This window comes from Echeneis naucrates, chromosome 5 (genome assembly GCF_900963305.1).
Source record: "Echeneis naucrates chromosome 5, fEcheNa1.1, whole genome shotgun sequence".
NCBI classification, from domain to species: Eukaryota; Metazoa; Chordata; class Actinopteri; order Carangiformes; family Echeneidae; genus Echeneis; species Echeneis naucrates.
Genome location: NC_042515.1, coordinates 546,908 through 571,680, shown reverse-complemented (window position 1 = coordinate 571,680; position 24,773 = coordinate 546,908). Strand labels below are relative to the sequence as shown.

General features: G+C 44.6%; 1 protein-coding gene across 1 annotated transcript in view; it reads left to right on the top strand.

Annotated features, from left to right (window-relative positions):
* The window catches only part of ptprt (protein tyrosine phosphatase receptor type T), a 167,966-nt gene that overhangs the window by 63,610 nt on the left and 79,583 nt on the right, over positions 1-24,773 (top strand). Inside the window, exons 11-13 of the mRNA XM_029502321.1 lie at positions 7,560-7,669; positions 20,529-20,730; positions 22,188-22,290. Coding sequence (XP_029358181.1) covers positions 7,560-7,669; positions 20,529-20,730; positions 22,188-22,290 — 415 coding nt within the window. The remainder of the gene's footprint in view (positions 1-7,559; positions 7,670-20,528; positions 20,731-22,187; positions 22,291-24,773) is intronic.

The following is a 24,773-nucleotide window of genomic DNA, read 5'->3' as shown; positions in this document are numbered from 1 at the left end:
AGAGTGGAAAAAAACAAACTATAACAGTTATACATTATGACCAGTTATTTATGGATTAACTGTGTCCGATAAAACCTGCAGGATTAATACAGTTTAAAACATCTTCAGATCAGTTCAGACTGTGAATGTTTCCTTCTTTTTGGGTTGTTTGGGTTCTCGAGCTGATCTGAAGTTTCTATCAAAAAAAAAAAAAACGTTTACAAAGACACCATTTTTATTATTTATCATTATCACTGTTCATCTGAGTAAAACTACAGAGCTGGCTGAGCTCAGTTCAGTGTTTTAATACACCTTTAAGACCAGCTTTAAAGATGCTCTCAGATATAGATATATTTATTTGTATGTCTGTAATCAGACAGGTTTAATCCCTGTAGTTTCCCAAATAGTGTCTCATCAACAGAAATGTCCTGGTACTCTGCCCAGATTCTGACTCTTCACATTTAAATGCACTCCGGCAGCTGAAATCATTTCAAAACAACATGTTAAGCTCTGGTTTCCTTTCCGGAGGGCTCCGTGTTCTACTAAATTCAGAACACAGTGCTTGCCCCGGCCGCTGCTGCTAATAATTCACTGCTGCTTCACATTTCTCTCAACAACACGCCCGCAATAAAATGGAATCGCTGGAATCCATTAGAGCGACGCCTGATAAGCAGGAAAAAAAAAAGAAGACCTTCTAATGATCCAAAATCTCTCATCTCCTTCTTGCCCTCCTCGGGGCTCACTGTTTTTCTCCTGATCTCATAACTAATATCGCCTGAATTTAGCTTCTGGGGAATATCACATCTCCGAAGCCTGAAATTCTTACCTTTAGCAGCAGAGCGGGTCTGACGCCTTCAAAAACAGAAGAGTGAACATTACTGGGGAGCAGCGATGGCTTTGGGGGCTGGAGGGAAAAGCCTTAATTGTTTTGTTCTTAATTGTTTTTTATTTAACCGTCGTTAATCTCCTGGTTGTAATTCAGTAATTAGGGAACAGAACGGCGATTGTTCACATGGAGGCTAATTGCTGTTTGTACGTTAATGGCTTTATAGAGCTGCAGCTCCTGCAGAATGAAGCAGCTTCTGTCTCACACTCACACTCATGCACATATGTATGTATGATTTTCCATTTATTATTTAATGTTGCTGATGAAATTGAAAATATTCCGTCTCCCATGTTAAGGGCCAAATTAGGCAATTTGCAATTAAGATGTAAAATAGCCTTTTTTCCCGTCTCTTCAGCCCAGGACTCATTTTTCTTCGGTTTATAGCAGCAATATCAGAAGTAGAGCGTCTGTGGTTTTAATCATGTCCTTTTTAACTGTTTCACCTTTTTGAAGCTGCGCACAAATGTTTTCCTGCTCACGCTCAGCCACGAGTCCTCCAGCCGTCTCTGACAGATCTCTGACATTATTTCAGGAAATTAAACTTTTATCTCGTGAACACAATGCTGGAAAGTTACAGATGACCTCCTAGAGCGTTTAGAGAAGCTCAGCTTTGAAGGGTGAAAGCTCATCGTGTTGCTGACGCTGTAAATTTCTTCTCCAGACATGTTAAAATCCTTATTTTGTTTAACACAGTTAGAACTAATTACAAATGACAAACAGAAACTGGGTCTGGAAGCAAATCAACATTTACTTCCTGGATCTTCCTGGCCTTAAGCTCCGCCCACCGCCGCCTTTCTCCAGGCCGGCAGGTTGAGACTGACCGACAATCAGAACTGTTTCATTGGGTCCTGTAGTTCTCAGCTTGTGGCAGTGGATGACTGCCACAAGCCACACCCCCTGTTCCCTCCAGGGGACGGGATTGGCTCCTAGTTTTTTGTGAGACTTTTGTTGGTTCAGTAGGAAACATTCAGTCATGATTGCTCGTTATAGAAAAACACCAAAAACACCACCACTGAAATATTTGTTTTAAATGTTTAAAATCATTCTGATTATTCAGATGGAGACTGCTGCAGTTATCTGCCGTCTATTTTCCTGTCGTGTTGTCCATTTTGTCGCAGCTGTCCATCCATTCATAACAGCAAAAGTCAATTTGAAGCCAAAAACACACACGCATGTACACAAACCCACAGAGATAAATGTCACGTTCACTTATTGTACACAGCAGCCTATTAACCTGAGGACGAAACACCTATTTGTCAGATACCTGTCAGGTCGGCTCAAACCAGCTGCTTCACCTCCAGGCCTTGATTTATCAAATACACACAACAACCCACAGACCGCTCACCTCTTCCTCCAAGAATGACATGAGCAAATATATGGAGACAGCTAATGTTTCCTCCCTGAGCAGCCCGTCCAAAGGTCCCTCATCCTACTGAGGAAACAAAATATCAGAAAGTGTCTCCAAGTCTCCTCACATTCAGAATCAGCTGCTTCTGTGTCTCAGTGAAGACAGAAAACTAGAACAAACCAAAAACACACATTATTTTCTCCACCTGAACAACAAAAATATAGAGATGAGCCGTAATCATGAAAATCAGCTCCAAATCTATCATAAATAAATAAACGTATTCATAAATAATTAAAAAATGAGGAGAAAATGTATTTTGGTCATGAAAATTATTTATTTCTGTTCCTACATTACTTATTTGCTTATTTATATATTTACATATTTATCTGTTTATTTATTTATGCATTTCTAAATCTGTATGTTAATTTAGTCTAAAGTCAGATTATTTCTAATGATGGATCCACCTGAACCGGCACAGACGGGCTTCATCTCTCCACTCAGGCCAGATCAGCCACTTCAACAGCAGATTTAGTGACTTCATCGACTCATATGTCAACGATTTGTTTTTTAAAGCGTGACTTTTGGAACAAACTTGAACTATTTTCTGTGGAAGAGGAGCGTCGCAGCACTGTGGATACAGACATACATAAATAAAAAATGTAGAAATTCATCAAAAATTCACTTCATCACAAAAACGTTACAATATTTATCTTAGAATAGATATTAGGGGTTAAAAAATATCAGCATTTAAAATTAAAGTCAATGTGATAATTGGACGCGCAATCACTCCCCTGAACTAAAAACTGTTTCAAAATCTGTTTTACTTGAACCAAAGAACAAAAGGTTACTACTTATGTTTTCCTAGCAATGATAACATCGAATGAAGGGTTGTTTTCTTTCCTGAGAAAGCTGCTTAATTCATGATGTTTTTTTCTATCGTGGTAGATATCCACGTCAGCGCTTCTCAGAGTCAAACGGATATTAAATATTAAAACAGAGAACGTAAAATGTCTATATTTGTGACAAGTTTATGTTCTCATGCAGAGCAGTTCTCTGTCAGAGAGAAAAAGTCCTCTGCGAGGACGATCACAGTCATCGAGATTTAATAATCCTTTTATCTTCAGAGAGCGAAGCCTTTTCTGAGATAACAGCACAAGAAAAACAACAGAGACATCAGCTTTTATTATCTGTTTCTCAACAGCTGTCACTTCTCTAAAAGGCGAATTCATCAAAGTGCAGTTAGTGTCTGGAGTGCTCTTGTTTATGAGCTTTTAATCACTTTGACCATTTATTTGGTGCGGAGAGGATAAGAGCTTCGTCTCAACCCGCAAGCCACCGAGCAAAGTTTCAAGTGATGAACACAAGATTCCACATTTATCAGCAACTCAGCCTTTTTGTGTTGCTGCTTTGTTTCTTAATGCTTCTCTAAACCCAAAAAAGGCCCATTTGACCTGCATCATCTGTTCGTGAGCAAACAAACGTTCCCGAACGTCTCAAATTATGAGAAATAATTCACATCTGTCACAATGTTTAATGGAATCTTAATCCAACTGCTGTTTTTTATTTGGTCTTGGGATGAAATCTGGAACATGAACAAGAAGAATGGAGCTGTAAAAAAAAAAAAGATATATGAGGATTACAAGATGTTTCCACAAGACTAAAGGAGGTTTAAAGGTTTGAAGGTCTGCAATAATATCTCACCGGCACCTTTAACGTGTTTGCAGAGTTTAGATTTCCATCAAATCGAGCAGTTTGTGTTGGAAAACAACAAAAACACGGAAACGACTAAAGATGAAAGAGGAAACTAATTTAAATTGAGAGGGAACCCCAAAGCGCGAGAGATCGAGGGGTTAAAGAATGGAGAAAAAAGAGAGCGAGAGATGCTTAATAAAGGAGGCCATTCATTCTGCAGCACAGTGGAAGTTAATCAAGTTATGATTAATGTGTTACAGCTGCTGTTATCTTTTCAATGAAGCCTGTTTGCTTCTGTCTCGGCCCCCACAGTGCACAACAACAACAACAACGCACACAGACACACACATATAGAAGTATCCAGCTAATACACAAGTGCGTTGAGTCATGATGCAAAGACACTGTGCCAATGTTGGTACACACACACACGAGCCAGACATTCAGGTAGGGACTTCATATGATAAAATAGGAGAAAGTGTACACAAACACACACAGACACACACAAAAATGAATGATAAGGTGTTGAATAAAAATGGCAGGATCTAATTGCGTTTCTTTGTTAGGATAATTTGATCTGCTGCACAGACCGGGCCCTTAATCAACACCTTGGAATTAGTAATCATAATATTCTTCTGTCAGAGTTCTCTGACACTGTCACTAACTCACTGCGGTTCTTGTGGGGATTTTAAGCACTCTCATTTAGATCGACGCATGCTTTCTATAACGTTGTTATTTCAGGTCTGAAACAGGTCGCAGCGTCGAATTTTTAGGTAAACACAACAAAAAGGTCTCAGCCAGTTGTGACAGGTTTTACTGCTGACGCGTAGTTTGTGTGGTTGTTTTGTAACAGCAGCTGATGTCACTTAAACAAATCTGTATCGTTAAAGTCGGACAAAATGTGTTACACTGAGCCTTAGAACCAGCTGTCAGGTCATCAGCACCTTTGTGACGTCACAAAAGGCCGCCCTACGCCCTTAGCCCCGCCCACCTGAACCAGACATCAAACACAACATTTTTAAAGACTATTATAAGCTGAGCTGTGGTCATTTAGAGATTTGTTATCATCATTATCAGTGCTGAGTGCCACTTTGGTCCATCTGTCAGTAAGCGGCTTTAAATGGACTGAATTAGCGAGTTGTGTTTGTGAAGAAGAACTCGTTGGGCCCAACAGTGATGCCATAACCTGCTGCCAGACAAGCTGAGGGCTCCTTTTTTTGACAGCCTCGCTAATTTGGGTTTCAATTTATTGGTGTTAGAAGTTGTCTTTCTTTGTGTGTGGATGCGTGTGTGTTTTAGTCCTCAGTGATTGTGCGACGCTCAGATGAGAGCTGATTCCCTCCGAGACAACAATAAAGGAAGTCTTATCTTAAATTCAGGCCGTAGTTTCATCACGTGAAGAAGCAGCAGGAGAAGCTTTGAATCCACAAACAGACACACACATGCTGGAGGCCCTCCTACAGCTGCTTGATGTTTGGGTTAAAGCAGGAAGAAGCACTCGGCTCTCACACAGCTTCCTGTCTGAGCCACAAAGAGCCTGATGAAAGGTCAAAGGTCAGAGAGGATGAGCACAAATAAGACAGGAGGAAAGGCAGCAAACACACAAACGCACACACACACAACGCTCTGTCTCCTCCTCATTTAAAACTATTCACACCCCTCAGTGTGTGTCTGTGTATGCTGTAGTGTAAAGTGTCAAAGCACTCCTGTTTGTGTGTAGCTGTGTGTTGTGTGTTTGTGTGTAACAAGGTGTAACTGTGTGTGTTTGACAACTTGACTCCCTGACAAGATGTCTGACACGTCTGCTCTGCTCGTACGCCTTCATGAAGCCTGTCAGACAGCCAGAACACACACACACAGCTCATTACAGTAAAAAGTGTGTGTGTGAAGGGAGGAAGGATGTGACTGCAGAACTGTTGACACAGTCAAACTTTATATCTTTAGACTTTTATAGAGTTTATCAACATCACAAAGTCTCCTCATCTTCAGACTCTGATTCAGTCTGATCAGTTCAGACTCTTTTCCAAAGAAAAGTTCCTCTCATATGTTTGGGTCATTCTACAGCTGTTCTGAAGTTTTCTTAATATTAAAAGCGGCTCTGAAGCCTCTAAGACGTCACTATCAAAGATGGAGGATGAGAATGGACGGATAAAAACGCAGAAGGAGTCAGAGAGTCGGACTGATCCGACTCCTTGTTGTGATTTTTGAACCGGCCTTCAGAGGCTTAAATAGGAAATTTCATGGATTTGTTACTTAATCCAATCAGCTGTGTTCTTGACCCTGAAAGTCGGCGGACTGCGTTGACGGCGAGCTGCAGCTGCTGCAGTTCTTCTCTGATGTTGTTTTGAACTGCCTCAATTAAAGACTGAAGTTGGCACCTCAATCTCAAAGTTGCTGTTTCATTCGGAGTGCAGAGCGGCTAATTAAAGAGGCGGGAAAAGAAAAGCTGCCTACACAGGTACAAACGGCACAGGAAACCACGTCAGGTGGAGGTTTTCCCCCGACACCAGGCTGCCGCCCGCTGACATTGAGTCGCAGATTGACTTTGGCAGCTAATAAACTTTCGGTTTGAGGTTTTCCATCTGAATGAGTTTGATTTGAATGCAGCGCTCCGCCAGCTGCGAGTCAGGAAACGTGTCCATGTCGTGGAGAAAATGAGTGAGTCTGCTCCAGATCCGTCTCAGCAGTTGTTCCATTATTCCCCGTCCACAGAGCTGCTCTAAGATTTATCTCTGCACGACATCCTTACAGCTCGTCTGTCTGCCGTTCGGCTCGGGATGAGGCCGCTTTCATTCCTCCGAGCTGCCATAACACCTGAGAGTGGAAGCTCTTCGTGGTTAAACTCGCCCTGACGTGTGTCGTGAAGCATCAGAAAGCTGATTACCAACCTGACAGAAGCTCTGATGAACTTTTTTTCCTCGTGCCTCTCATCAGTTGATTGAAACTAATAATCTGCAACTTCTTTGTGTCATTGAATGAGCGATGAAGATGCGGTTTCACTGAAACCAGGTTCATCAGCCTCCATCACAAGTTCACTTCTCACCGTGTTCTCGTCAGCAGAACCTCAATCTGCCCGCAAATGGAAATTCAGCTGTTCAAGAAATAAGAAATAAGAAAAGAATAGGAGAAGAAAAAAGCCAAGCCAGAATTAGATTTTGGGAAACTCAATATTTCTGATGAGTCGGTTCCCAGATATTTGAAACTTTGGCTGTGGTTAAATAATCGAGTTAAATGATGAGAAACTGTAGTAGAAATTTAATATACAGTCCTTCCTCTCCTCCACTTTCATTCCTCTTTCTCGTCAACATATTGCCTTCCTCAGACGTTTTTTCTTATGAATATTTAGGCCCACGTGAAGTCTGTCTAAGTCCGACACCATCATGGGGATCAACCTGATATTGTTCATTTTCCTCTTTTCTGTTCGTGACAGAATTGAAACCTCCATATTTTATATTAAATGCCCATATTTAACTTCTTTAACATTTTGGATCTTTAAAAGCTTCTCCGTGTTGATGTTGTTAGATGTTTAGTGGAGGTGACCAAAGCGGAGATCAGACTTTAAATGTGATTCTTGTAACATTTTTTGTTGTCAGAACTTTTGTTGCACTCAGTGGGTGTTTGCATTGTAACGCACTGTGATGTGTTGTGTGTCTGCAGTGCCGGGCTCTGTGCCGACGGAGTCTCTGCAGAACACGCCGTACGAGGAGAAGATCTTCATGCAGTGGAAAGCTCCCAATGAGACCAACGGGATCATCACCATGTACGAGGTGAGTCTGCTGGGAAACCTTTTCAGCACCAAGCTGCATGTGGAGCAGCCTGCTTACAACACAGATATGTTTTTGGATTGAAAGCATTGAGCTGTGACTGTGACTGCAGAGGTTTCAGGTTTGATCCCTGGTTTAGTGCCGATCTCGTGTCAGATCCCTCATTTCACCCCTGCTGTCCTCTCTGCTGATTCATTTCTGTGTCTCCACAACAAGAAACCCCAAACATCTGTCTGTGTGTCGCACAGACTCGGCCAGACCTCCGAGGGGACGGCCAGAGTTTTATCACAAGAGGACGGAATCTCATCTGAGGAGACAAGTCTGAGGGGGTTAACGTGACATAAGCAGAAAACAGCTGCGTGGAATGTCACATTTAATGTTTTTTTATAAACTTCTGCGAAGACTTCAGGACAGCCTGAGAACTCGATATCTCACGTTAAACATTTTATGACTCATCACATTTTATTTTCACCACTGGGATTGGGATTTCACTGTTCTGGAGAGATTTCATACAAAGTTCCGCCAGCTTTTCTTCCATCACACCACAACGGTGTTGAATGAGATCGGACTCTGCCTGCATTTGTGCACTTTAAAGGCGGTGGATGATCTGCAGCATATTTCTGGTCCATTTTGAATAGAGCAGAAAATGTAATAATGGCTGAAATCGCATCCAGCAGCAGAGAGAAGAAATCCTGGATGCTAAATGCTAATATTTTCTATATGGCAGCAGCAAAGACTGACACATGGCACCTTTGACCTCCTTAAACATTAAACATTAAGGCTTTTTTGAATTTCATATCGTTTGTAATTTTAAAACTTTGCAGTAAGCACATCGCTGTCAGGTCGTATTGGTAACAAATGGATTTTATATCCAGCAGTCGACAGGAAACAGTCCAATAAAACCAGAAATGAGCCGATGTGGCTGTAAATTCTAGTGGAGGGAAAGAAATTGGGCTGGAAATGGAGGGAAAGTGGAAGGGGAGGCTTTTCCCCTGACAGTCGTTGAGACGATTTTGAGAGTTAGTGAGATAGAGACTGCCTGAGAGGTGTCTCTGTGTGTGTCTGTGTGTGTGTATATGTGTGTTGTTACAGACGGTTTATTTAGGTTGAAGTTGAGTTGAGCCCTCTATCTAATGAATTATTGACCTGCTCTCTGTCTCCTGTCTGCCTCTTATATCACTGCATCAAGCTCCCACACACCAGGACCTGCCAGGGCCATTAGAGTGTGTGTGTCTTAAAAACAGATTCCATTTGTTTGAATCCAGGACGGAAAGTTTTTGGAATTCTCTTTTTTTCTCCTGAAACATGACGCCTCTTTCTTTTCCTCATTTTGGTATTATTCAGTGTAAATGTTCAGGTAGATGGTTGTTAAAGGTCCAAAGAATCATCAAAAACATTCGGAGCCTCCCAAAATTGCCTGCTTCGGTTGAGTCCAGTACACAAAGAACAATCCAAAACTTATTAAAGCTTCCTTTTACAGTTCCAGCCTCACTCCGTCTTATTTTTTGGAAGGAAACATAAAAGAAGTCCTATTTCTTCTGCTCTGATGAATAGTGATAAATATTTGGTGTTTTGCTTCTTTGTCAAACATATTTTGTAAATCTTAAATGGTGGCATTTTCAGCTCGACTGATACTTTACGGATATATTTTGCGTTTCATGTGCTCCGTTCAACTCAATTCATCTCGCAGCCTCACACATCCCGTAACACGAGCACATCTTATTTTGGCAGCATCTTCCTCCCATATAATTGCCTCTATTTTCTGCGGAGCCCTTTCTACCACCAAACATCAATCTCCAGCCTGGCTCCTCTTTCTGTGCAGTACAAAGACCACTCAGTGCCGTCTCTGAGACCTCCATTAGACCTCGACCTGGAGCTTAAAAAACACTCGGCAGTCTATGAACCTCATGGGACCGTCATCAGTTTTGCAGTGTGTGTGGGTTTCATTAATATGAATTGAAGCTCTCTGCCCCCTCTGCCCGGTGGAGGCAGCACGACTCAGCGTCGTCTGTTAAACATATCAGAGCCTCAACACAATGCGCTGCTATTAGAGATAATTACTTTAATTGCAGCTATTGACAGGATTAAAGGCATCATCTGCAACATCTAAAGGGGCTCTTGTTGCGTCCCATCCCGCTCTGTTGTCTCTGGTGCCCCCCCCCCCACCTCACCCGTGTGTCCCTCGCTTTTAAGGAGGAAAAGCAGATGAATTGCTGCTCGGACAATGAGCGAGAGCGGATGGGTGGAGGTGGAGAATTGTGAGGAGAGATAACGACAGAGAGGAGAAGGAAGGAGAGGAGAACTGGGAGAGGAGATAAAAACGCATCAAGTGAGCCAATTGGGAAGAACAATGTTCCTCCTATGGCACCATGACATGAATTAATTCAGTGTGCAAATATGATCTCTTGTATCTATTACTATAATTGCAGCTAATTACAGGATTAAAAGGAAACATCTGGGTGAGATCTAAAGGGACCCAACCCCCCCACCTCCCTCCCTCCCCCGCCGCCTCTCGGTCCCTCTTGTCCTCTATTCATCTGAGAAAGGATAAATGATGTCGAGGGAAACTGTGATGGAGGGAGGAGGAAGTTTGAGGTGAGGAAGGAGAACAGAACGCTCTCTGTTCTAACAGGATCGGTCCGTAACACCGTTATTTTCAGAAAAATTTGATTTTGAGGTAAATAACTTTTAGGATGACCCGATTGGTTCCTGAGGTTTGTCAGTCATCAGTCCAAGGTGTTACAGATTCTGAAATTTCAGAATTACTTGATAACATCGAAAACTGAAGGAATAAATGACAAAGCAGAAGCAGAGGAGAAGCAGAATCAGCAGATTAGTTCTGATTAGATCTGATCATCTGATCAACCTCAGCTGATGCTCAGGTTAGACCGGACTGCACTTTCAGCTGTGTGCTGCAGTTCGATTTAGGCTCCTGCTGATCAGCAGATCTGTTGGTGGGGATGTAGCTGCCGTTAGATAAACAGAAACAGAAACTTTATTCCAGTTGAAGAATTTTAACTGGTAGGCTGTTTCCAGATGAAATGTCCATCGTGTGTGTTTTTGTTGACGCTGTTGGAGGAAGACAAAGCATCAGAAGTGTGGAAACTGAACGATCTAACTGGTTTAAATGAATGTTTAGCCCCCCCAGCTTTAGTTCCCCTCTGGCCTTCAACACCGAGTAGCTGGACGCTCCGACACCCTCCTGGATCACAACCTCATCAAACTGCTGAGTGTTGCAGGTCCCGTCCCTCAGCTGAGCAGATACTGCTGCTAATATCAATAAGAACAGGAAGAGGTGAAGCCGATCACGAGATTCTTCCACCAAAGACGTTCATTTGTCCCCCTTTGTGGGATCTGGCTGTGAAGGCTTATTGTCTGGAGTAGCTGAAGCTGTGATGTGGAGGAAGGTGGAGACTTTTCAAAAATGGTTAAAAGAGGCCAAATCAGGGACACGTCTCCTTGACCCACAGAACTGGAAAGTAGGAAGTTCATGGACGAATGGAAAAGAGGAACAAAATCCTAAAGTGACAAAGAATTAGTGAAAACGAACTGTATTTATAGATGAAGGGGGTCAGATGGGCAATCAGATTCAACCGCTCTTCAACTGTTCCCTAAAAATATAGAGCAGGTTCAAAAAGATGTGAGCTGTCGAGTCTCAATCACATATTAAACAGTCTTGTGTTCTACTTTAAGAAAAAGGATAAATAAAGTTCTGAGAGATGAAGGACAGAGTTTAAAACTAAACAGAGCTGATGTCCCAAACTGTAAAACGAGCTCCAGATATTTCTGTCCTTCAGTGAACAGTGAAGACCCTCAAACAATAAGCTGCTATCATCATTTCCAAAGCGGGTCACACTCCTCTGATCCAACCTTTCACCTTCAGGTGGTGAGCTGAGCCGCCGCCTCCGCCGCTCGGTAAGCAGCGAAGGGAATTGATGGCGGGATCAGCTCAGGTGACGGCGGCTCTCCTAACGAGAATCAATCACTCCTTTGTTTAGAAACGGGGATCAGGGAGCAAATGGAACCACTATATGTCTGCTTCTTCCTGCAGAACTCAACTGGCGGTTGCCAGTATCAATTCCTGTGATTGATTAAAGGACCTACTTGAGGAGGGAAGAATTGAACAGTAAAGTTATTCACACACCAGGCCGCAGCAGAATAACTGTTGGTGGAGCTTCGCCGGGCGTGTTGGATTAAACAGCTCACAGCTTTGTCAGCAAAACGTCTTCATACAGATGCTGGAGGGAGGAACACCTGAATCGTCGTCATACCTGAACTGAATATCAGGTCGTTTGTCAGGAAACGACTTTAGTTCCATCAATAAACCGAAGGTCACGACCTTCAGCAGAAGACCGGAGAGCTTTGGACCCACAGAAGATTCACTTCCTTTTCTTTTCCTCCTGACGGACATCACCTTCAGTCTGTCATCTGTCGGCCGGCCATCTTTGTTTTTTAAACCAATAGAAACCATATTTGAAGGAAAGGTGGGAGCTGCCCTGCTCTGATTGGGAGGAGCCACCTGTCAATCACACAGTAATCACACTCCGTTTTCCATCCCCTGCTATCTGCTCTAATTTCCTTAAATAGAATTATTAGATAGACTGAAAACTCTTCAGCATTGAATTCACTTTACAAATCTCCCTGTCCAGACTAAAAGCCTTTCTGAAAGTTGAAAATTGCAGAAATTTTGTGTTTTCAAAGTAAAACATAATTGTGGGTGTGGCCTCCATTGTCAGGGGTCAACTTTATTTGTATAGCACAGCTAACCCAAAAGGCTGTCCACAAAGACACACAAAACTATTAAAAACATGAAATCACTCAAACAGGAGTACAGCCTCATGGTGTGCAAACGTAGCTCCTTCCATAGAGCAGCAACAGAAAAAGCTCCGTTCAGACGCCGCTGATCAGCTGACCTGAGGTAAGACGGGGCGAGACATTTAACGATGAAAAAAGAAAAAGAATCTTAAAACGAATTCTAAGATGGACAGGCAGCCAGGATGGGAGTTGTGTGTTCCAGTTCAGAGGCTACACAAACACACACAAAAATACACAGCTTCTCAGAGGATGAGATCAGCTAAAACAGAGACAGTGAAGTCACTGATACTGCAGAAAGAATCCGTCTCCATCATGTTTGTCCTCTCTTCCTCCAGCCGTCTCTTTCCTCCATATTGTTTTTCATTTCTGTCAATATGGCCTATATTTAGCGGCGCTTTCAGTCCTTGAGCTGCTGACCCCGTTTGCTCTGGCACCCCACCGTCTGGTCTGCAGTGGGGGTGGCCTCGCATCGTTTACACCTGCATCTGTGCGTGGGTGTGTTTGTGTGTGGAAGGTTTTTGAGGTCGCACTATCGTTGATGTTGGACGACAGCAGAACAAAAGAGGCGGTATCATCATCTCGTCAGCAACACGACTCCTGATAGGGAAGGGCTCGGTTTCCTTTCTGATGACGTGCAATTATTCAAATCAAATCAAATCAAAATTATTTAAAGAGACCAACAGATCCCTGATGAGCAGGAAAAACTTCCTTTAAGAGGCAGAAACCTCAAGCAGAACCATGCTCAGGGGGGGGCGGCCATCTGCCTCGACTGGTTGGGTTGAGAGAGAGAGAGAGAGAGAGAGAGAGAGAGAGAGAGAGAGAGAGAGAGAGAGGGAGAGAGAGAGAGAGGCATGGGGGGTGTTATAGGCAGGAACATGTTGCTGCATGGAGTTCATGGAGTTGAGCTGTAATACAGAATTCATGAAATATGGGACCAGCAGGTGTTGCAGGAACATGGGATGGAGATAAGTCACCACCTGCAGGATGAGGACAGAGAGAGAGGAGAGGAACTGGGAGAGACAGAGACTTTGGCAGAACATGGTTAGTAAATGCAGTATAAATGCTTAGAACTGGGTGAAACTGTGTTTCACAGGAATACAGGAATACTGATAAATCAAATTGGTGTTGTTTGTCCTTCGTATTGTTGGTCCATGCAGTTGTTGGAAACAAACAGGGAAACTCTCAGAACCACAAAAAAGCAGCTGACCTAAATAAATAAGAATACATTTTCATATCAAAGAAAATAAATGAGCAACAATAAAAGTACAAGTCGGTTAAAACGCACCTGAGTTTAGTGAAGTAAAGACGCCACTAATCTGTCTGCTGGTCGTCAGCAGGATTACACACACACAGTCAGAGAGGATTATCCATAGAAGCCCCCCACTCTAACCTCCCTGTCTCTCCTGCACACAGTCAGGGATTATGAGTGACACTGTAATCTCTAAACCGATGCAACTTCCTGCCCTGCAGCCAATCAGAGCCCCCCCGAGGGCCATGCTAACTGTCAGGTGTTCGGCTTCATTTTAACATTTCTCCCTTTTTGTTCCCTCTATGCTGAGGCCACGCCCCCTTCTCCACATATTTCCTCTAATAGCATCAAAATTTTATTTCCTTGTTTATTTTCCATTAAATTTCTCATTACGTCCTTCAGGCCTTTAGAGGATGTTGTGGATTCATCACAACTGTAAATTTTATGCTGTTAAGTTGCAGCTGATCTTAGAAGTGGAGCAGGTGTGTGTGCGTGGCCTACATTATCATCCACAGGGAGATGTCGTTCGTTTCGACTCGGCTGGCAGGAAGTTTCCGCACGGCTGTCAACCATGGCGTCACTTGGATGCCGACTCGGGCCGTCTCCCGTCAAACTGTCACCGCTGGCTGAAGTTCTTGAGCGGTTTCTCCGCTCCAGCTCTGATCCCCCCGCCTCTCTCCTCCAGCTTGAACTGACTCTTTCACAGTCTGCTCCCACTGGGGGGGTCGGTGGTCTAGAGAGTGATGTGAACTTTTGGTCGCAGACAAACGACGCAGACTTTTCCGGGCTCTTTGTTTCGGTTGATGCTCCCAGAACTCGCTGGCTCTCCGCTCTCAAACGAGCAGCCTGATCATCTGTTGGAGATTAACAGCTCGGCTATTTACGAAACTAGATTATCTTCCTCCCTGTCTCTGTCTCTGTTCGTCTCAGATATAGCCCAGAATTTGTATCACGCTTTATTTAGGTTTTGTCCTTCTCTCATTATCAAGAGCTGTGATAACCGCAGAAATACTTCCTTTTGTCCAGTTAGCTTATCTCTCCGAGAACAATAAGAAAACAGGCCGATGAAAACGCCAGCGATTTTATCCTCATTTGTGTTTCTATGACTGTATCTATTCACACGTGTGTATTTGCATACATGTGGGCCTTCGATCCGTGTGTTTTTGCGTGTCGCAGTCTTTTTGTTGCGTACGTGCTTGCCGTTCTGTAGTAGTGACCCAGAATGTCTTAACATTTTGAAGCCGAGGAAGCTGCAGAACAGCCTGTCCCAAATGGAGACTTCTAAAAACAGACTTGTTGGAGGTTGAAACAATAGGCTGCTAAATGACGGGGCGAGGCGAGGAGGTGTCTGGGAGATAAGTTTTACTCAGGATTTTATGCTTTGCAACAGTGAGAAAGTGTTATTATTCTCAGCGGGGAGCTGTGAGGTAGACGGCAGGGCTGCAGATGTCGAGGCGCACACAGATAGAAGGGATTATGGGTTATGTATATGAGGCCCTGACACAGTAGAGTTGGAGTTAGTGGGTGGGACTGAAGGTGTCGTTATTTATGAGAAAAAAAACTAAACAACGATTTTCTATAGCTGCTGTTTAAAGCATTAGATTCTGAGGGAGAGAAGAGAAACAGGAACAACGGCCTCAACAGAACCTCAGTCCAGTTTCTGACTCAGGCTGCTGCAGATCAGAGCTGCGACTACACCGCAGAGGGGGGAGGGGCAGCACTGGGGGGAGAAAGAGAGAGAGAGAGACAGAGGGGCAGCACTGAGGGGAGAGAGAGAGAGAGAGAGACAGAGGGGCAGCACTGAGGGGAGAGAGAGAGAGGGGCAACACTGAGGGGGGAGAGAGAGAGAGAGAGAGACAGAGGGGCAGCACTGAGGGGAGAGAGAGAGAGAGAGAGAGAGACAGAGGGGCAGCACTGAGGGGGAGAGAGAGAGAGAGAGAGAGACAGAGGGGCAGCACTGAGGGGAGAGAGAGAGAGAGAGAGAGACAGAGGGGGGAGAGAAAGAGGGGGCAGCACTGAGGGGAGAGAGAGAGAGAGAGAGACAGAGGGGCAGCACTGAGAGAGAGAGAGACAGAGGGGCAGCACTGAGGGGAGAGAGAGAGAGAGAGAGAGAGACAGAGGGGCAGCACTGAGGGGAGAGAGAGAGAGGGGCAACACTGAGGGGGGAGAGAGAGAGAGAGAGACAGAGAGCAGCACTGAGGGGGGGGGGGGGAGAGAGAGAGAGAGAGAGAGACAGAGGGGGCACTGAGGGGAGAGAGAGAGAGAGAGAGACAGAGGGGCAGCACTGGGGGGAGAAAGAGAGAGAGAGAGAGAGGGGCAGCACTGGGGGGGGGGAGAAAGAGAGAGAGAGAGACAGAGGGGCAGCACTGAGGGGAGAGAGAGAGAGAGAGAGAGACAGAGGGGCAGCACTGAGAGAGAGAGAGACAGAGGGGCAACACTGAGGGGGGAGAGAGAGAGAGAGAGGAGGGAGAGAGACAGAGGGGCAGCACGAGGGGGAGAGAGAGAGAGAGAGAGAGAGACAGAGGGGCAGCACTGAGGGGGGAGAGAAAGAGAGGGGCAGCACTGAGGGGGGAGAGAGAGAGAGAGAGAGAGAGACAGAGGGGCAGCACTGAGGGGGGAGAGAAAGAGAGGGGCAGCACTGAGGGGAGAGAGAGAGAGAGAGAGAGAGACAGAGGGGCAGCACTGAGGGGGGAGAGAAAGAGAGGGGCAGCACTGAGGGGAGAGAGAGAGAGAGAGAGACAGAGGGGCAGCACTGAGGGGGGAGAGAAAGAGAGGGGCAGCACTGAGGGGGGAGAGAGAGAGAGAGAGAGAGACAGAGGGCAAGCACTGAGGGGGGAGAGAAAGAGAGGGGCAGCACTGAGGGGGGAGAGAGAGAGAGACAGAGAGGCAGCACTGAGGGGGGAGAGAGAGAGAGAGAGAGAGAGACAGAGGGGCAGCACTGAGGGGGGAGAGAGAGAGAGAGAGACAGAGAGGCAGCACTGAGGGGGGAGAGAGAGAGAGAGAGAGAGAGGGGCAGCACTGAGGGGAGAGAGAGAGAGAGGGGCAGCACTGAGGGGAGAGAGAGAGAGGGGGGCAGCAATGAGGGCGGAGAGAGAGAGGGGGGCAGCAATGAGGGCGGAGAGAGAGAGGGGGGCAGCACTGAGGGGGGAGAGAGAGAGAGAGAGAGAGAGACAGAGAGGCAGCACTGGGGGGGATGAAGCCTGCACATATTTTGTAATAAAACAAACAGCAGAGAATGACTAACTGAAATGAAATAGCATTTGTACGGCACCAATCCCACGACGACGCCTCGTAAACGTTGTTTATTTCCATAAAACTTGGCTGAAGTTCAAAATGACACACACACTCAGTGTGTGTTTGATGATGAAGGCTGCTGTGTAAAAGCTTCTCGTACCAGCCGGAATCAATCTCCTGTAGAGACAAACACACACGCACACACACAGACACACACGAATGGACACGAGTGGACACACACACCTACACGGGTGTCTGTGTGTCCACCATCACTCTCCAATCAGGAAGCTGTTGCAGAGAAACTTCATCTAAAAGCTGCTGTTATTAACAGCGTCGCACGGCTCTGTAAAACATCTTTTACTGTATTTGTTTCCCATTAATTTCAACTCATTGCATGCACCGCCATCTGCGGCACCGAGGCCAGATGTTTCAGGAAACAGCAACACTATAAACTTAAAAATCAACAACAGCAAAAAGGAGCGATCGGAGACACAAATACAACCACAAACACTGCTTAGCAACCACACCAGACAACCGTTGCCACGGTGACACAGCCATAGTGGGCGGACCCTCCATGAGACAGAAAACTGGCCGACCTGATCCAGCATCAGGTCTGAAGGCCGCCTGCTAACAGGCAGACAGTGAACGAATAAAGTTTACAGTTAAAATTTAAAAAGCTTTTACTGACGAGGACACACACACCTCTTTTTTCCCGCCGTGGGTCAGACCCACACACTTACCCAAGATGCACTGCCTTCCTTTTCATTGGCCAATAAAACAACCTGAGTGTTACGGTCGGGGGGGGCTGAGGTTTATTACCCAAAATCCTCCTTTGGAAGGAAAAAGGAACGGGGGGGGGTCTATGGGAAAACGTCCCTCCTCCTTTATACTGAAGTCTATGGGAAAACGTCCCTCCTGCTTTATACTGAAGTCTATGGGAAAACGTCCCTCCTCCTTTATACTGAAGTCTATGGGAAAACGTCCCTCCTCCTTTATACTGAAGTCTATGGGAAAACGTCCCTCCTCCTTTATACTGAAGTCTATGGGAAAACGTCCCTCCTGCTTTATACTGAAGTCTATGGGAAAACGTCCCTCCTCCTTTATACTGAAGTCTATGGGAAAACGTCCCTCCTCCTTTATACTGAAGTCTATGGGAAAACGTCCCTCCTCCTTTATACTGAAGTCTATGGGAAAACGTCCCTCCTCCTTTATACTGAAGTCTATGGGAAAACGTCCCTCCTCCTCCTTTATACTGAAGTCTATGGGAAAACGTCCCTCCTCCTCCTTTATACTGAAGTCTATGGGAAAACGTCCCTCCTCCTTTATACTGAAGTCTATGGGAAAACGTCCCTCCTGCTTTATACTGAAGTCTATGGGAAAACGTCCCTCCTCCTTTATACTGAAGTCTATGGGAAAACGTCCCTCCTCCTTTATACTGAAGTCTATGGGAAAACGTCCCTCCTCCTTTATACTGAAGTCTATGGGAAAACGTCCCTCCTCCTTTATACTGAAGTCTATGGGAAAACGTCCCTCCTCCTTTATACTGAAGTCTATGGGAAAACGTCCCTCCTGCTTTATACTGAAGTCTATGGGAAAACGTCCCTCCTCCTTTATACTGAAGTCTATGGGAAAACGTCCCTCCTCCTTTATACTGAAGTCTATGGGAAAACGTCCCTCCTCCTTTATACTGAAGTCTATGGGAAAACATCCCTCCTCCCTTATACTGAAGTCTATGGGAAAACATCCCTCCTGCTTTATACTGAAGTCTATGGGAAAACGTCCCTCCTCCTTTATACTGAAGTCTATGGGAAAATGTCCCCTTCTCCCTGATTTATCAGCTCACTAAAAATGTTCCTAATTTTTTTAATGATGCTCCATTTGGAGGGAAACAGATCAGGGTGTTCAGTTTAGAGTAACAGACTTAACCGCTGGTCCACTGTGCTGCCCATCCATGTTGTTTTTTATATTCTGCACAGATACACAACAACAACAACAACAACATCCAGGTCTGATTGTTTGACTTTGCTTGATGGTTCCCCCCCACCAATGTCACGTTCAGCAAATTGAACAAATCGACCGTTGCCTTCATTAAATTGTCTATTAAAAGTCACACAGATCAATCTGGGAAATCGAAGTGGGGCAGGCTCTTTAGAGCCGCCCAGCAAACGTTATATTGAAGTTCCCCCCGATGCTCCCTGATGCTCCCTGTCCCTCCATGATCTCCACAAACTGAACAAGTTGACCTGTGGCCACTAAACCGGCGGAAACACTTCACTACTTCCTCCATTAAAAGAACTGTCAGTGTCTGTCGTTATGCTGCTACTGGCAAGTTTCCACACCACACAACTGTCAATGACTGCCCACACAGACACGCACACACACACACACAGGGCTGTCACTGTGAATGACAGTCAGTACAAAAGAGTATTGACTGGTGGGAAAAAACATTAATAGCAATTGCGTGTGTGTCAGGATGTCTAAGTGCATTTCAGTTTGTCGTCCAGCTTCAAAGTGGGAAAAGAAAAACAGACCCATAAAGAGAAGAAGTGAGCGAATGAACAAGAGACAAAGATGGTGTGAATGAAAGTGAGAATGTTCGGCGGAGCAGAAACGTCTCTCAGGCCTCAGGACCTCCCTTGGACAGATTCACGTTTTCCTGTCGTCTCTTTTCTCGACAACACAGTTTCTGTTTGTCTGTTTCCCCGCCAACCAGGAAACCGCCGCAGGAGAAGTGAACACCCAACATGAAGGATCTGAGCGTTTCTGCTCAGCTGACAAATTCCCTCCAAACGTGTCCATTATGTTGAGACACACCTTAAAGACACACCGTCTCTGTCTGACGGCTCATTGGTCAGCTGAGGTCAGGTGATGGTGTCCGTCCAGGAAGTCTCCAGATGTGTCTCCATCTGGCAGTGATGGGTCATTTATTCAAATCTGAACATTTGGAGTTATTTGTTCTGCTGTTAGATGAAAGCTGATTGGATCGGGGCAATTTTCCACCTCAGGACCCTTCAGACTCTCCGGACGCTCTCCGGTTTGGACTCAGTTTGGAGATTTGACACGTGTGATCACCATTAAACGCCATTACCCATCTGCCCTTCCTGTCACAGTCCAGGGCTGAAAAATAAAGAGACAGAGACAGACGAAGTGTCCCAGAGACGGCAGCATCAGCAGGGAGGTGTCGCAACTTCAGGCACTTTTTTGTTCGTTCAATAAAGCTGCTGTGTAATGAGTTGAGACGCAACAACACAACACAGTGTGAGAGAGACACACAAACACACACTTATATCAGAGTGATCCAACAGATTATGTTCCATTGACTTCAAATGTCTCCCTATTTGGCATTGCTGTTAAGTGGGATATGATGGGGGGGTGATAACAAGTGATGCAGATGGATGTTTGTGGATGTGTGTATGTTGTGTTGTGCTACGCTTGGACCAAGACCTGCAGGCCAGAGCGCCGATGTGTGAAGGTCTAAGTGTGACACAGACAGGAAGTGAGGAGCAGACGGATCTGTTCTGTCTCCACGGTTACATTCATAACAAGTGACCTGTCCCCTTCCAGATCACCTATAAGGCCCTGAGCTCGTTGGACCCGAGCGCCGACCTGACGACGCAGAGGGGCCAGGTCTTCAAGCTGAGGAACGAGACCCATCACCTGTTTGTGGGTCTCTACCCGGGCACCACCTACTCCTTCACCCTCAAAGCCTCCACCTACAAGGGCTTCGGCCCGCCAATCACCGCCCGCATCACCACCAAGATTGCAGGTAATTATTCTGAGAATGTCTTTTCTGACTCGGACCAGTCGCTTCATCTCTTTGTGACTTTTTCCAAAATGTCAACAGTGCCAGAAAAAAAACAAGAAAGAAGAAATCTTTATGAGCCAAACTGTATCTGTGTCTGCATCTACAGACGATTCATCGTTGTGTTATTACTACTCGTGCCAATAATAACGTTATTATTATAGTTGAGTTGTAGGACTTTATGCATCATGAATATTTGGGGTGACGTGTTGGTTCTTCTGTCAGACACAGTTGGACGTTTTCAGCCGCTCAGTTCAAATGAGCGAATCACCTCCTTCAACGGTTCGAACATATTTACTGTAAACTAGAAAAACTTCAGTCAGTTTGTATTAATGCTTTAAGGTGACATCTCGAGATGGTGACATTTAAAACAAGATTAGTCAGTCATTTCTTCGATCCTTTTATTGTCACTGTTTGTTGTTTTATCGGTCATTTCCGCTCCAAAGTGCAGCTGATTAGTGTGATGTGATGTTTTCTCTCCACATCCACCCTTTTTCTCCGTCAGCAGAGCGCTCCGGCTTTATGGGAAATGTGACTTAAGACCACTTTAATGCTTTTAATTGTACCAGAGTGTGTTTGGGATGGAGATGCTTCTCCATCGTCCCTTGGGAAGGTTTTGTCGTCAGAACCTGGAAGGCTCAGGGCCAAACTGATGCGCCATCCTCGCAGCTCTGGTTGGACTTCAGACGACGGCAGTCTGACGTGTCATCAGCATCTTAACTGTAAACACCTAACAGCGGTGTGAGCGTGACCTTTTCTCCTCTCAGGTCTGAACATCATGTAGCTGAGAAAAAACAAACAAACGCATTTCAACACATGACGGAGACGTCGCCCGCCCAAAATGTCACGCCATCACCAATCTTCATTATCTCATCACAGCAGCAGAGGATGAAGGAGCTGAATTAGATGATGCTGAATCAAATGACTCAAATCGAAGTGAACGTCTTGTCGCATTACGACATCAGATATCATCAAATTATCATTGATTAACTTGATTTTGGGTAGTTTGGGAAGTTTGGGTAAAAAAAGAAAAAAAAATCTTCTCTTAAGAGTAATAAAAGAGAGGAAGCTAATTTCATGCAGAAATTTACATCTGCAATAAAAATGCAGAAAATAATGAAAGATAATTCGTTAAACTGTCCCAGACGTCAAAGAAGAGCAGGAACATTTATCCAAGAATTTAATTCACTCCTTCAGTTCAGAAAAGAGGATTTCAATTATTGCTTGTATTTATTTTCAGAAAACTATCTGAATTGTCTGAATAAAGCCTGAGAAGGCTTCACATCGTTACTTTTGTTAGAATGAAGATGAAGTCCGTTTCATCTCCAGTTCTCATTTAAGGCGGTATGAGCTGAATTGGTATGAATCCGAGCTGTTGAAGGTTTTCCTGCTTTCATCCGTCTCTCTTTTCCCTCCGGCAGCCCCGTCGATGCCTGAGTACGAGTCGGAGGCTCCGCTGAACGAGACGGAGACCACCATCACCATCCTGCTGAAGCCCGCCCAGTCTCGTGGAGCACCAATCAGGTGATTCCCGCCTTCCTCTTCCTCAAGGGGCTCTTTGAAAGCCATTAAAATCACTCACACATATCCGGCCAATTTGTATGCAAAGAAAGTCGCAGAAAGGGACTTTTTAAAAAAATCATTTGGCAGTGAAACAAAGTGTCATTAGTCCCTTCCATCTCGTGGCGTTTTAGCCTTTTTATGGCTGCTCAGAGTGAACATGGTGGACTGATGGTAATCAGTGTCTGCTCCCCCGAGGCTGCTGCTGAAGCTTCCTGTTAACAGCTTGTTGACAAAAAGAAAAAGGTGTCAAGCTGTCGTAAACTGATTCACAAACAAACTGTCACACAGCCTTCGCTGTCAGACCGATGATGTTCCAGAGCTGCAGTCTGTTTCAAATGGACTTCTTGCTGTAAAAAAAGGATGAACAATCGATTATTAAAGTTAAATGATGGAAAAACTGAAACCTGAGAAGGAAGGAAGGAGAAGGTTCTGAACTTCAATACGTTTCATTGATTTTAATTTTTCTTTATAATCCAGTCAGAGTTTTTTTTTATTCTGTTTCAGTGTCATTCCTTCTTTTGTGTTTTCATGTTGATGACGCTGGAGATTTCTTCTTTGCTAATTACTTCCTGTTGCATGTTTCGGCAATAAAGAACAACAACAACAGTGACAGTAATAATAATAATAATCTTCTCAGTAATAATTTTCAGCCAATCAGACATCAGGTCCAGTCGTTGGTGTTCCTGTGAACACTGATCAGTTTCTCTGCTTTTCTTTTCACAACGAACACACAGCTCAGTTTTTCATTTTCCATTTCTCATCATAGCCAGAGTGTGTGCGTGTGTTTTTTTTTTTTTTTTTTCTAATTAAAAGTTCATTTGGAACATGTGATCTCATCCATTTAATTGGTGTAGGGGAGAACATTATTCTCCGTCACCTTCAGGGAAATACATTTTGGACAAGGCTGCGTGGAGAATAAATATCACTTCAATTTGGACTCGGGGAAATGTATTTCTGAAATGTGAGCGTGGGTCAGTGGTTTAGTGTTAATTTCTGCAAATCCCATATCATATCTCGCCATTTATCACCCACACACGGCAAATATATCTGCTGTTGAATTAGGCTGCTCTCCAGTCACTAACGTCTTTATCGGGCAGAGCTAAGCTCTGGAACACGCTCGCCTGTTAGGGCTGTTTTGTGGAAGTATTAGGTGGTTTTAATTGCCGGCAGATGTATGTGGGGCGGCGGGGTGAAGTCATCTGTTGGTTAATGTGCACCAAAATGTTTTTACAGGAGCTGTGTGTGCGTCTGTGAGGAAATCAGAGCATTTCAAGTTCAGGAGCTGAGATCAGGAGTGTTTACCAAAATGGCTCCACTAAGAGGAGCAGCTGTTGTAGCAGAGACACAAACACACACACATCGGCGCCATTGTGTCGATGGATACACACGTGCATTTACATAAATGCAAGGCAGCTGTGAAGTGGGAATGTGGATATCAATACACAAACACACGTCATGATAAGGACACACACACACACAGACCCACACCGTTTGTTTTCTTCAGCCTTTAACTCCTAAACCAACACCACATTAACTGCACTACAACAACACACACACAGTCCACAGACTCACAACTTTGGGCCTGACATTTGCTCTTCAGATTTCTGCAGTTACGTTCTGCTCTTGTCGCCCGACATTCGGCCAAGCTCGAACCTAGCGTGGCTTTTAAAGGACACAGGACACCGTGCAGTGATTGGTCCGTTCCACATGGCGAAGCGCCGCCCATCGTTTTATATACAAGTACAACTATTAACCATTTTGACAAGAGTTAAACTTAGAAAAGTTAAAAACTCACACTGACCCCCCCAGCGGCCCTCTGATGTGAAGCAGAGGCTGAAGGAAAGATAAAATTCTCTGCTGTCATGTCACTTAATGGACTCAGAATCTGAACCGTCACACGACCTTTGGAAGAAGTACGTTTTGTCAAAAAAGAAAAAAATCCCAGTTTTTCTAAAATGTCTTCATTTCGCAAAATGATGTCACATCCCCTAAAAACGTCCTCACTGAACACAGATGTCCTCACTTTCTCAAATGGTCCTTATTTCACAAATTGTTCTCAATTTCATGTTTCAAGTTATAAAGAGTAAAACTACGGCAACACACTTGATGATGATGATGATGATGATGCATACCAAGACGCACTCACAGGAACACCTGCAAACACACACGCACACACACACACACACACACTATTCCCCATTCGGCCCTTATACGAGGCCCCCGCTTCATCCCCGCTGCTGCCTCTGAAAGTCATTAGTTTGAAATGGATATTTCACCAGAAAGGCAGAAACAGAAGAGAGAGAGAGAGAGACTCTTCTTTGGTCATCAGCAATTATATTTTATGAAAGCTGCCAAACGGGAGTCGGGATAATTGGCCGCAGCCCTTCACAGAAACATACATTTCCCTAATTGCGTATAATTGTGAAGTGAGTTCTTGGCATGGA